The sequence below is a fragment of the Callospermophilus lateralis genome, chromosome 2 (assembly GCF_048772815.1).
Source record: "Callospermophilus lateralis isolate mCalLat2 chromosome 2, mCalLat2.hap1, whole genome shotgun sequence".
NCBI classification, from domain to species: domain Eukaryota; kingdom Metazoa; phylum Chordata; class Mammalia; order Rodentia; family Sciuridae; genus Callospermophilus; species Callospermophilus lateralis.
The window spans coordinates 200,907,516-200,921,201 of record NC_135306.1 but is presented as its reverse complement, the minus strand read 5'-3'; the positions used below and the strand labels follow the sequence as shown (position 1 = coordinate 200,921,201).

At 60.4% G+C, this 13,686-nt stretch overlaps 1 protein-coding gene across 2 annotated transcripts; it reads right to left on the bottom strand.

Annotated features, from left to right (window-relative positions):
* Positions 1–5,693: 5,693 nt before the first annotated feature.
* Saxo4 (stabilizer of axonemal microtubules 4) lies at positions 5,694–12,411 on the bottom strand. 2 transcript variants are annotated; one of them, XM_076844676.1, is made up of 12 exons: positions 12,303–12,411; positions 11,824–11,941; positions 11,392–11,545; positions 10,408–10,536; positions 9,844–9,907; positions 9,271–9,383; positions 8,805–8,864; positions 8,605–8,691; positions 8,267–8,380; positions 8,085–8,179; positions 6,222–6,386; positions 5,694–5,763 (listed from the first exon to the last, which is right to left on the bottom strand). In XM_076844676.1, the coding sequence occupies exons 1-12, from the start codon at positions 12,409–12,411 to the stop codon at positions 5,694–5,696; spliced, it is 1,278 nt and encodes a 425-aa protein (XP_076700791.1). The 2 variants fall into 2 exon arrangements, with proteins under 2 accessions (XP_076700791.1, XP_076700792.1); XM_076844677.1 differs by lacking the exon at positions 8,805–8,864.
* Positions 12,412–13,686: the final 1,275 nt, after the last annotated feature.

The window sequence follows — 13,686 nt, the reverse complement described above, 5'->3', positions numbered from 1 at the left end:
CTGATGAATCTGTGCGGTCACTGACGGTCCCAGGTGTCAGGAACTCATAGCTGGGCCAAGCCTCTTAAGGACAGGTGTCTTTCCCACGTCTCATGAAGGGTCCTTCAGATCAGTAATCCCTGCCAGGTGTGTACGGCACTGGACTCACAGTCACACTCCAGGGCCATCTTGGTGATGGCCCCTGTGTGGGAAGGACTTTTGAATGCTTTGGGCCTCCCAGCACCTGAAGCCCCTTCTTCTACTGGAGAATCCCACCTTCCAGCGCAGAAGCTGAAGACACTGGAAACTCACTTTCCCAGCATCCCTTGCAGGCTGGGTGCAGGCGTGTGACCTGGGAGTCACTCCCCAACATACCCACCCTCAGTTCTGAATTGGAAATGAGCACTGCCGAGAAGGAGGAGGACCATCTGGGATCCCTTCCGAGGACAAGTGACGGGGAAGCCCGGCATCTTCACCAGCCCAGGTCCATGGGGTGACTTTGGCCATGTTCCTGGCTTGGGTACCCTCTAAGCTTTGTCCTTGGGTCCACCTGAGGATGATATAAGTGCCCAAAGTCCTTTGAATAAATTTCTACTCTGCTTAAATTAGCCAAAGCTGGTTTCCGTGACTTGCAGGGAACTCTGATACCTAAGCAGCTGCACTCAGGCAGCCACATGTTCAGCCCCTCCCCCACCCCACCCCCGCCCTCTGTTCCTCCTCCATCCTCAGGAACAACTTTGGGTTCCGCAGCACCAGTCTTCTGTCCCAGGTGCCAGGCCCACGAGGAGAACGTGGCTTCACAAAAAAGGCTGTCATCACCCTCCCCGCCCTGGGTCACTGGGCCCCAGGTGTCCTAGAGTTTGCCCCTAACTCAGCTCCACCCAATCTGAGGTCAGGTAGGCCAGACAGGTGCCTGTCTTACCTGTTTACCTGGGACCTCTGAAGGCACACTCGCACACACTCACACAAACACACACAGACACAGACACACACCAGCTCTCATACTCCTTCTTTAGCAAAAGAAAACAAAGTCCCCTTCTTACCATGGGCTACAGACGGGAAGCTTCCAGGCCCCACTGCTGCCCACCCCAGACTCCCAGGCCGGCGAGGTGAGGGGCGGATCCTCATGTTCAGAACAGAGAATGACAACGTGTGCTCCCTAAGTCGAGTGGCTTTGGCCAAGTGGCTTCATCTCTCTGGCCCAGGATGACCTGGTGGTCACAAAGGTCCTCCTAGGGGAGAGTTTATGACTCAGAGAACTCTCTTGTCAGAGCCTGCCTGCAGCAGCCCCTGCGAGGCCCCAGGTCAGGGTTTCCTGGGTCTGATTCCTCCTGTCCTTGTTCTGGGGAACGATTCCTCAGGAACGGAGGGCTCTCCAGATGGTCAGAGAGGAAACGGGAGAAGCAATTCAGAGTTTCACCCACTCCATCTGTCTGTGCACCAGCCCCCCCGGCCCCAGCCTCCCCAGGAGGGCTTCCCACCACCCCAGCCGCCTCCGGTTCCCCGCAGACAGATGCCTTTAAACACCCCCACTGTCCACCCCCGCCCCTGGGAGCCTTGTTCTCCCAGCTGGACAGCTGTCAGGCCCATGAGCTGATGGTTCTGTGTCATCATGTGACCCAGGCCAGATGGTACATGTCAACATCAGCTGCCACGGTACCATGACGGGCTGCAGCCTCACACATGTCCCCGTGCGTCAGAGGTGGGTGCACCAGTCCCCACCCCTGCTGCCCTACCATCCTTCTGGACCCCACACCCACATCCCTGCCGTCAGCACCCCTCCCACCTGTGTCCCCAGCCCTCCCCCAGAGGGAGGCCCCTCCTGTGTTCTCCCTGCACGAGGTGAAGGCCCACAGAGTATTCTCAGCACCTGGCAGGCGGTGGGAGCTGCAGAAAGGTTAATCATCCTCTCTGCATACCTAGAAAGCTCCCTGAAGTATCTGTGGGAGGGGGAGGGAGCGCTCAGCAACAGCTACGAGAGTCACCCGCCGGAAGGGGTGGCTCTGATGAACACTCCAAGCCTGGTTACTGGGTAAAGGGACAGGCAGGCAGCTGCCAGCAGGGCCTGGCAGAGGGTGGCCTTAGGGACGGGGTGCCAGGGCCGCCCGGTCAGGCTGGGCAGTGATCAGGGGACAGACCTTATGACATCAGCAGTGTGGTTTGGTCAAGCTCCCATCCCATTTAGGCCTGTTCCCTCTGCTCCTGCAATAAAATAAGTGTCCTGCTCAGTGCTCTGAGTGTAGCATCTCGTGTCACCCTCGAGGCAGGGTGACAAGCCCAGAAGCTCAGAATGGTTAAGTGACCAACTGGAGGTTGCATTGCTGACTGTAGAACCTGCCCGCAGGTTGTGGAGCACTGGGGTTTGAACCCTGGCCGCCTGACTCCAGAGCCCAGGCCTGGGACACCAGGCGCTGCCACCCGCCTTGTCCTGGAGAGGAGAGCTCCCCGGTGGGGGGCCAGGCTGCAGGCTCAAACCTCGGAGGTCCAAGGGGATGAGGCCACTGAAGAAGGAAGCCACAATCCATACCCCTCCCCGGGCTCCTTACTCAGAGCTGTCCCCAAGGGGCTGACTGCTTGTCACTCATCTCTGAGCCATCACACCACCCCCTCATAGGGCCTGCTGAGAAGCAGGAGCTCTCCTACACTCCCCTGAGGGCACAGGGCAGGAGGGTGACAGGGCCAAACCCACGCAGCCAGCCAGTCCCTGTCTGGGGCTCAGTAGCCTGAAGAGCTTGGGGAGGCAGAGGACGCCTCAGCACCCGCGAAGTCCCTCAGGCCACCACAGGGAGCTGGCTGGAGTTGGTCAGAGGTGGGCAGGTGCCATGTGAGGGAGACCAGGAGGGCACGGTGCAGAGAAGAGGCACACCCTGGGCACAGTAGGGGTCCTTCGGGGCCACAGCAGAGGCAGCTGGGCAAGGGGACACTCAGCAGGGTTCTGCTGCCAGCTGCAGAGGTGCAGGGCAGCTGACTGACACCTTGGTCAGGGCGGGTGATGGTCAGAAGCCCACACCGGACACCTCCTCTGGCAGGCCGGGTGGTGCCTTCCTCCATGGAATGTTCACCAACTCCAAAGGTGACAGGCGCTGTCCTGGGCTTTGGAGTCTCAGCTGTGAACAGGACGGTCACTGTATGTCCCCTTGTTGAGCTTCCTCATCGGAAGCGGGGCACAGAGAGGATCCCTAACGTGGTCTTCAAGGCTTCCTGGAATTGGAGCCACCTGCCTTCCCTGTGGGAGCACCCACTTCTAGGCTCACTGTCCCCTGTCCCTGCCGTGCCTGGGGCTCATCCCTCTCCACTGTCCTCGCCTGCAGGCCCCCCCTCCAGGGACTGCCCCACCCTCCCCTGGAGCCCTCCCCTCTAACTCCTTGCACCGTGGTCCCAGCAGAGGCCAGGGCAACTTGGAGGTGACTGATGCCCTACCAGATGCTGCCCCTCTGGCCAGCCGGCCCCATGCCACCTCCTCATGTCTGCCTCTGAGATGGGGAAGTCCACACCCGCACTAGGCAGGGGCTCCAGGACTGCAGTCTTGCCCCTCCTGGACCCTCTTCCTGGCACCCCATGTCCTGGGCCACCGTCCTCCCACAGCCCCTTGGCCTGGGCCTAGGATCAGAGAAAGCCAGCAGGCAGGCCACGTTCCCCTGCTCTGGGCGGGCTCAGGCCTCCTCGTGAGGTGGCCCAGCTCTCGTGACCTGGAAACCGGGTGCAGGACCATAGGACAGGGTGGGGCTGGGGACGTGTAACCAGGCTCCGGTGTCCCCGACACCATATCCCCCGTTGGCCAGGTAGAAGTAGGATGAGCAGGAAACTCGAGCTGATAGGACCTCCCCGGAAAGGAGAATCGGAAAGTGCGTGGGGTGGGGTGGGGTGCGAGGGGTGGCGTGTGTGTTGTGTCACCTCTGCGTATGCTTCTGGTTTTTGCCTGCCCCTGTCATGTGTGCATGACTTTAGGTCCCTGTGCACACACACGCCTATGTGAGCGAGCATCTTGGCTCTTTGTGTGACATCTTAAGTCCACATATGTTCGTCCTGGGTGTCTGTGTGTGGTGGCCGCGTCTGTATATTTGTCTGTTGACACATACGTGCCTGTGCGTTTGCGGGAGCTGTCTCCGAGGGTCTGTGCCGTTTTTATTTGCATTTGTGTGTTTGCAGTGGCAGCGTGGACTTGTGTGTGTCTTTGGGCAGGGAGGGGCTGTGGGATCCCCTCACTCCCACTGCCACTCTGCCATGGCCAAGTCATGGCTGGTGACTCACCCTCAGTGTTGGGGGTATGGGCCAGCAGGTCCCCACCTACAGTTTACGGGGCTGTCGCTGGGTCCTGAGTCTGGCTGGGTTTGTAGCCCAGAGACTCTATGTCCTCGAATCCCCTCCTCCAATGCTGGAACCATCTGGGGCCACCCACAGCCCACATGGAGCCCCAGCTAGGCTGCGGACAGCCCCAGGCCTGCCACTCAGGACTGCACTGGGTACAGCTAGGATCCAGGGCCAGCCGAGCTGCTCCACAGACACCCACTAAGGAGCCGGCTGGGTGCAGGGACCCTGAGTGCCCTTCTGCACACCAGGCTGAGCAGCAGGGCACAGGGGCAGTCCTGGCCCTGGGCTGGTGTCATATGACCTCAGCAGCTCATGTACCCTCTCTGGATCCAGGCTCTTCATGTACAAAATAAGGGTCTGACAGGACCACAGCATTCAACTGTGTAGTTGCGCACTGCTCAAAGTCCCCTGGTTGAGGGGACGGACAGTGCTGAGAGCCGGCCCAGATCATGCCTTCGGGTCTGGAGGCCCCGGGGCCAGGCCGCAGCCGGTGGAGGAAGACATGTAAATATTTCCCACAGAGGCTGGCTCAGCAGGGCCTCTGCTCAGGCGCACCTCTGGTGAACGCCTGGTTCTCTTTCTCACAGAGGGACTGCCTTGCTCCGGTCACTTGGTTGAAGGGCAAGAAGCCCCGAGCCCCAACCCTTGGGATCAGCACCCCCCATCCCGGGCCGGTGTCCAGTGCCCTTTCTTTTCAGACGCGCCTGCATTTCAGAGACAGATCCTGCCACTCTCCCTTCCCTGCTACACCCTCTTCCGAAGACATCCCTTGTGGGACCCAGGAGGGACGTGGAAGCCCTGTCCCAATCTTCACCCCTATTTTGTAGACCAAGTAGCCAAAACCTAGAGAAGGACAGCGACCGGCCTCTCGACACCCTCCCTCTTCTGCCTCCCTCTCCCCGTCCCCCCCTGGGGACCTGCCATCCACACTTAACCAGGCACGGTCCCAGGCAGCACAGAATGAAGCACCCCATCTGTTGAATCATGTGACTCACAAGTTCCAACGGAGCCCCTGACTCCAAATCCAGCGCTAGCCCCACGCCCACCCCCTGCACCCACAGCCCCGGCTCACCCCTCCCCTTCCAGCCACCCTGACAGGGACCATGACACTTCTCTCCTTCAGTGTTCTTTATTTCATCAGGAAAGTAGCTAGGGATGCACTGTGGGGGAGTGGGTGGGGACGGGGACAGAGGCTTGACTTCTGTCCTGCGGCGTCAGTAAACCTGGGAGGAAAGAGCACAGGCAAGGCTCTGACCTCTGGGAGGCCCCCCATCGCCCACCCCCACTCAGGGCTCAGGTCCCCAAAAGGTTGCTTGACCCGGGCTTGGGCACGGGCTGGCCCACACTGCCCCCCCGACACAGGGAGAGGTGCAGGTGGCTGGGGCCTTACCAGAGCCTCTGGCTCAGCTGGACGCTGGGTAGCGGCTGCTGTGAGGTGTGTCTCGGTAGAAGGGGTCAACTGAGGTCAGGGTTCTGCAGGGAGAGAGGAGGACAGTGGGAGACAGGGGCCGTGGGGTCTGGGCCTTCTCTTCTGCAGGCCCCTCCCGGGGAGCCTGAGAGGACGCCAAGCCTGTCAGGGCGGCCAAGCCACAGACACTCGCTGCCTGCCAAGTTGGCCTCCGTTGCGAAAGCGTAGGTTTTGAGGAATTGAGCAGCGAGGAGTGACCGGAGAGGCAGAGCCACCGTCCATTCATCTTTGGATGCATCTTCCACTGCCCCTGCCTCCAAGGGCCACGCAGGGGGAACAGCCGTGCAGAGGAGAGAGTCACTGGACAGAGGAGGGAAGGAGCCCAGGAGGGCAGGAGGACAGAGGCCAGGGGCCAGGATCGAGAGGAAATGGCCTCTCAGAGGGACAGACAAACAGTGCCCTGGAGCTGGCCTGGAGCTGGCCGGGAAGTGAGGAGGGGAGAGAACTGGGATGGGGGTGCTACCTTCCCACATGGGGGTGCAGGCGCCTCAGGCTCTCTGTGGGATTGGGAGTGGCCTCCATGCGAGTGACCGGTTGGTTGAGGGCATAGCCTCCCATCTTCTGAGGCTGGATGCTACCTCGAGTCCAGCCTTCCCGGTCCAGACCCTTGGGGATGTTCTCAAAGTACCTAGAGAGGAGGGGGCTCTTGTTGGCCTCCCAGGGGCCTCTACTCACCTCCAGGGCCTCTGCAGGAATCTCAGCCCTCGGATCCCTCAGGCCTCCTTACCTCTGCCTGTGTCCCCTGCGCCTGGTCACTCGAAGCCCTTGTCCACGTGGAGAACTCTCCCTCAGGAAGCCTGCCCTCCCACCTCTGGGGGTGGGGGCGTCCTGCCTCCCCGGCTTCCCCCTGGGGTCCTGCCTCTCCTCCCATCAAATCCCATGCTCACTGAGCCCTGAGCCAGGCTCTGAGGGTGTCAAGCCCTGCCCTTGAGCTCAGAAGAGGGGGTACAGGTAGGTCAGTGTGGAAGTCAATAATTAATGCCTTGGGGGTTCCAGGTGCACAGGGTGGACCAGTGTGTGCCTGACACCTGGCAGGAGCCCAGGAGCAGGCAAGCGGTGGACAGGGGAAGGACCAGCCCAAACTGCTGGATTCTTAGGAAGGGGACAGCCACCTCCTGAAGGGCAGGCACACAGTGGCCCCTGACACCCTGAGTGAGCCTCTGCCCCTCCCCCTGGACCCCTTGGGAACTAGAGTAGCCCCTTGCTCCAAATCTGAGCTCAGTGTCTTGTCCCAAGGGGAGGGATTTAGCCCAGGGCTTCCAGCTCCATCTCTGGTCTCTGGGCAGGGCTTCCCCTCAGCGGGATAACACTCCCGCTGAAGCTGCCCCCTGCCCTCACCTCTAGGTCCTCCCCCCCCCGCCCCGGCCCCCCGGCCCTCCTGACCCTCTTGCTCACACCCGTAACAAGGACCCTGCCTGCACTCAGGGCTCGGTGAGAACCTGACATGAACGGATCTGCAAGGTGTCTGGAGGCAGGAGAGGTGGCTGGAGGAGCAGGGCAGAGGGACACGTGTGAGTGGATCAGGGGTCTGGAGAGGGGGAGCCTGAGAAGAGAGGGCGCGGTGGGGCACCTTGGAATACTGAGGTGTTGGGGGGACAGTATGAATATGGATGCCACTTGAGTTTCCCCGGCTCAGAGATTTTGTCCCCCAGATTACACTTCCTCTATTCCACTCCTATAAATGCCCTCTATGTTGCAGTGCTGGCCCCGGGAGGCTCCCCCAGGGCACCAGGGCCACCTCCTCCTGGAAGCCCTCCCTGATGCCTCTCTCCTGCCCAGGGAGCCCTGAGCCCATCCGCCAGGCACTAGATGTAGTGTCTTAGTAGCTGTTCTTCCTACTGACCCCTGTCCCATGCCCACCAGCCAGCCTTCCACTGTCTTGCTCTGCATCTCTCAGAGAACTACCTTCAGGTTGCTGGAAGCTGCTTCACCTGAACAGAGACATCTAGCCTCTACTATTCCCTGTGACAGCCTGTAGCAGTGGCTGCTAGGTGTGGGGTATCAATACCCCCGCTCTCTTGCCTTTGGGCTGGGAAAATTCCGAGCTGTGTGCTTTGTGCTGTTTTCCAGTTTCCCCATGGGGCAGCTGGCTTTGTAACATCCCCATTACTGGATGCCTGTGCTCCCCTTCCACGTCCCCTTCCCCACCCACCCAGTAAAGTGCCTTGCTCTGGAATGCCTTGCTGAGCATGTCTAGCAGAGCCTGCACGGATTCAGGATTCAGGGTTGCTCTTCTCCCCAAGGCTGTGAGCTCATTGCCAGTCTCAGCCCCAGTCTTCCGGTCTGTCAAATGGATTTCAGCTTTGGGCTGGGAGGGGGGCCTCACCCTTGATTGTAGGTGGTCAGGTACCGGCTATCCCTGTCGGGGTCATAGGAGCTCCGGACATAGGTGGGGTTGTTAAGGCTGAATCCTGTGGGCTCCTGAACAAGAGGGGTAGACAGGGAGGTGTCGGATCGGAGGGCTGGGGAGGGGGACTGGGAGGGCGGGCTGGGCGCAGTTGGCTTCACCTTGTTCCCCACAGCCTCGCGGCCCAGCAGGGCAACATTGGTCTGTTGCATCCGCTGTGGGGGCTGGAATGGACGGTGGCTCATGCTGCTGGGTTCCGGGCTGGGAGGGGGCACCTGCAGGGGGCAGGGCCACAAGAAGGCAGGCTGGGGTGGCCAGGCTGTGGCAGCGGGGTGGGAGGGGTGGTGGCGAGGCACTTCCCCCTCTGGCCAATCTCATTTGCCTTTCCGGAACACACCTCTCCGGTGCCACCCTCCCTCCTCCCCAAGGCCTGTGCATCCCAGGCCTCTGAGCCTGGCCTCAACCCCAGCTCCTCCAGGAAACCTCCCTTGTCACTCACTCTGGGGTTCAGGGTCCTTTCATTTGCTCTGCTGTAGCCTGTCTCCCGCTCGGAGCCTCTGGCCAGCACAGGCAGAAACTCATTTCCCTGGAGAGAGCAGAGCAGCTGTGGGCACTAGAGGGTGGCTGTCCCTCCCGCAACTCCCCAGAGCCACACTAGCTGCCCCACAGGTGTCCCTGGCCTCCCTCGGTGCAGCTTACATGAGGGTGAGTCATGGGGAGGAAGTCCGACTTGGTGACACTCCGGTTTGAGAGGAGGACCTGGGGGAACCCACAGGAGGAGGGTCAGCCCAGCGCAGGAAGCCGGCCCCGTCCCCCCCACTCAGCCTCCTCGTCCCCACTGGCTGAACACGCCGCAAGACTCTGCACCAATGGGGACTGCTGGGATGACTGAGGAAAGGCAAAAGTTGGGGGGGGGAGGACATGTCCCTGAATGGGACCCAGCAGGAAGGCTCTTGTCTGAACCTGGCGGTGGCCTTGTGCCTCCCTGGACCTCAGTCTTTCCATCTATGAGATGGGGTAGTTGGACCAGAGAGGATTTCACCCAGGCGCCTTCACCTTGTTTGGAACCCAGGGCTGCAGCTCACGTTTTTTTTTTTAAGAACTAAAACGCCCCAGGGGGCGGGGGAGGGCCTCCATCCCCCTGAGACTCCAGCAGAGAACTCACAGGGTCCCCGGGCATGGCCTGGGAGGGCGGAGGAAAGACCATGGGGCTTTTGGCCGCGTCCTCGGTGAAGCCGGTCTCCTCCTTGGCGCCGAGTGATTTCTTCTGCAAGAGATCTGGAGAGACAAGTCCCCATGGGGCCTGGGCGACCTCCTCCCCCATGGCCTCTGAGGCTCAAATCCCGGCAGGAGGAAGTGGGGAAGGGAGGACACGGAGGTCCATCCAGAGAACAAGAGAGGAAGGCCGAAGGAAGGGGCAGTGCTGAGGGCAGCAGCCAGCTCTGGTCAGGCACAGGACTGAGGTCAGCCGGGGTCGGGGGACAGTTCCCTCAAGCCACCTACCTCTTTGTTCTTCTTTCTTCTGCTGGTGGCTTCTGAGACCTAGGCCAGCACCAGGTGGCCCTCGGTGGTCTCTCTCGGAGGTGGGGGATGGAGGTGGGGGATGGAGGTGGGGGATGGTGGTGGGGGATGGTGGTGGGGGATGGAGGTGGGGGATGGAGGTGGGGGATAGTGGTGGGGGATGGAAGTGGGGGATGGAGGTGGGCTGCAGGGCAGACTGGCTCAGACTCGGGCATACCTGGCTGCATGGACGGCTCCTTGAGGTACTTGGAATTGTACTCAGAAGTCATGAAGCGTGGGCCCTAGAACACAGGGTGGAGCATTGGGGGACACAAGGCAGACCAGGGCACAGTGGCTTTGGGTGGCACTGGCACTAGCTTTTGGGTTGTGTGTGCTCCCGTGGGCCTGGGAGGGGAGGGCGTGAATAGCTTTCCCTGACAGTGCACCAAGGTGTCTGAGATCTTGCCCGTTCCAACCATCACTAAGTCCCACACCACCCTCAACTTCTGGAAATGAGCCTCCAGGGACCCAGAGGGCAGGAAGGCTGCGAAGGGAGCAGGCTGAAAGGTTCAGGGCACAGGTGGGGCCAGGGAGAGGAGGGGACCCGGATCATCATTGTGATGCTGTGTTGGAAATGTCAAGTCACAGAGCCTTGGTCTCTCGGTGCCTGAGCCCATAGGTGACCAACGTGGGGCCAGCTCCATGGTGACCAGAGCGGCACTCCTCCGCAGGGGGAAGGAGGGGCGGGGCCTCCTCTCCCAGCCCCGCAGCCCAGGCAGGGCCGTCCACTCAGTCCACTCACGTATCGCGAGTTCTCCCAATCCGGGGAGCCCCTGCCCTGCTGCTGGTGGAGCAGGGGGACCTCCTTGGGCTCCAGCCCTGTGATAGACTGGGCTCCATGATCCTGGGTGTCAAAATGGACCTTCCTGACCTGGAGGAGGGAACACCAATGAGCTTCCCGGGCAGGTGAGGGGCTGGCCATCACTTCCTGACCCTGATTCTGCCCCTGACACCTGCAGTGTTCCTGCTGGCAGCCGGAAAGACCCCTTAGAACGAGCCAGGTGTCCGTCCTCCCCTCAGAGCCTGCAGCATTGCTACCACACTCACTGAGCCGCACGTCCTGGCGGCAGCCCACAGGGCCTTTGCACCTGCTGTTGTCACTGCCTGGAAGGCTTCCCTCGGATGGCTGCAACTGGAGAAGCACCAGCCTCCCTCAAGTCTTTCCAGTGTCTAGTACCAAGCTGTCCCAAGTCCTTCCCTCCTGCTTTCTCCCTTCTCCCCTGCTGGATGCCCCCTGCTCAGGGCTGGGGGTGGGGCTCAGGGCTAGAGCCTGGCCTAGCACAATGGAGGCCCTGCGCTCCATCCCCAGCAGCAGGCACACGCACGTGCACACGCACATACATGCACACGCACACGCGCAATAGCAAGGATCAGGATAGACTGGTTGGTAGACAAATGGATACGTGCTAGGTGGTCATGGTGGTGACAGGTGCTACGTGGTGACATGAGCGACGATAAAGTGACTTTAGACACCAACAATATGGGGTGATAAGGACAATGGTGGGACCCTGAGGGTGGTGGCGAGGGCTTGGACAGGTGGAGGGGATGCTCAGGACAGAGGTGAGGATGGTGACAGCATGCCCACAGGACGGAAGGAGGGAAGTGGAGGGATGAGGTCTTGTCAGTGCTGTCCCTGCTTCTGGAAGGACCCCCCACCCAGCCTCCCGAGCCTGGGGGCCTCTCCGCTCGGAGCTCTGCTGCCTCCTGGCCTTAGCCGGGCACTGACCTCCTTAGTGAGGAGGCCCGCGTTGGGCTTCTCGCGCCCATAGGCAGAGGTCGTCTGGTACATGTTCCAGGGTAGTGGTTGCGTGCCATCAGGCACCTCCAGGGGACAGTAACTCTGACTGGTCACGGACTGGAAGTTGCTCCGGGCTTGTTCCCTGGCAGGGGACACAAGCGGAAGCTAGGCCCCCCACGGCCCCCTGCTTTGGTTCTTTGGCGGCTGAGTTGCTGATGCCCAGAAGCTTCTCACCTCCCTCAACCCTCTCCCAGGCACCCTAGAAACATGCTGGCCTTGGGACCCACGCTGGGCACCAGGCCTTGGCCTGGCAAGGCGGAGATCCCGTCCTGGGAGCCCGGAGTGGTTCGATTTGCTCTGACATTCCCAGGAGCTAAGTCCAGCCGGGCAGGAGTGGGAGAGGGAGTCGTGCCGACGTACCCCATGGCGGGGCTGTCCAGGGTATCCAGGTGGGGCTGGTAGGAGACCACAGGCCGGTAGTTTGATTTGTAGCCAGTGCCTACATGGCTGCCCATCCGGGGCTTAAATTCCTCCCGACCTGCCGAGGTTGACGAGAGAGACAGGACAGCAGGTCAGCAGAGTCGGGGAAGAGGGGGCAGGGCTTCTAGGCAGGACCCGTATAGCATTCCCCAGGAGCCCAGGGTCACTGTGACAGGGGAAGCCTCAGTGTGACCGAAGCTGGCCCTTCAGGTCTGCGAGAACAGCAAATGGGGAGAGGCCAGGTCAGTGCGGCAGAATCACGCTGTCAGAACGACCAGGAAGGGTCCTCGGAGGGTTCAGGGGATGGATCGATTCAGGGCAGAGGGTGGCTCTGCAGTGAGACTCGTCCACGGGCCGTTCCTCTCTTTGAGGACCCCTGCCTTCTCCCCCCAATATCCTGGAGGGGCTCCTACACTCACCATAGGCTGTGCAGTAACTGGTGGCGTAGAATTTCAGGGGGTCCGTGCAGCCCCCCGAGCTCATCTTCACATAAGGAGACACAACCCCCAAAGGGAGTTTTCCCATCATGATGCTGTAGGGCAGGGCCCCTGAGGGCCTAGGAAGGGACACAGGAGCCCCTCGTCAGTCCCCAGTCCAGACCGGGAAGACAGTCAAGCCCCCAGAGCTGACCCCTTCTCCCAGGCCTCAACCTCCCTCTGACACCCACACCCCAAATGGAGAAAAAGCAGAGCTCTTGTTCCCTGTTTCATCTTCCCAACACCTAATGATTAACTCTTTTTATTCCCATTTTATAAGCCGGGAAACCAGTTCTAAGTAATGAGGGATTTGGCCATAATCGGTGGTCGGGCCAGGATTCAGACCTGGGCTTGTGACTCCAGGCCCCTGAAGTCATCCCTCATCTGCGGGAATCCTGGGCCACCCCAGCTCCGACACTCACCGCCAGGCCCACCTACCTCCTTGGCTCCCCTTCAGCTCCCTGGCCTTGCCCACCATCCACTGGAAGTTGGCCCTGCTCTCCTGGGGTGAGCAGTAGTGGGCCCCACCCTCACCTGCCCTTCACAGTGGTTCTGAGGTCCACAGAGGCCACAGGAGGCAGGAGCCGCTGCAGAGAGGCTGGGCCCTCCTGGAGTTGGCCAAGCCAGGAGTAACAGAGGGTTTCCTAGCAACCGGTGCCTGGCAACAGTGTTCCCACGCCTCTGAAGCCCTTCTAGGGCCAGGGCCCACTGAGGGGCTGACTTGGCCAGGAGGAGAAAGCCAGGAGCTGAGCAGAGCTCAGGGCCCCACCTCCAGCCTCCTGCACAAGGCCGGGAAGAGTTGCTGTCTGAGTGACAAGAAATAAAAGATAATCCCGAACAATCACTCCCATTATTGAGTGCCCACTTCTGGCCAGACACTTTACATCCTTTATCTCCATCCTCCATGCTCTTCTAGGGCTATTATTACCCTATTTTCACAGGGGGAACACAAGGCTTAGACGCGCAGAGTGGCTTGACGGGCCTGAGATCTCACAATCAGAAAATAATGCGGTTGAGAATCAGGTGTAGGTGGATCGGGATCCCACTCCTTATGCTTCTCAGTAAATTAATGTTTACTATGTTCTGCTGGAAGCCAAGTCTGGGCTAAGCCCTTTTATACACATTACCTCGTGCAGTCCCCAAAACCACCCTGTGAACTGGGTACTTACCGTAAGGCCCACAAACCACAGCAGCCGTTTAAAAGTGTGGTTCAAACCTGATCTGTCAACTTTGATGAGGCGCTTATTATCCTCCTGACGCCCCCACTTCCCCGTCTTAACCAAGAATGTGACTGTACCCACTTCCCCCGAGCTGTTGGCAGATTAAT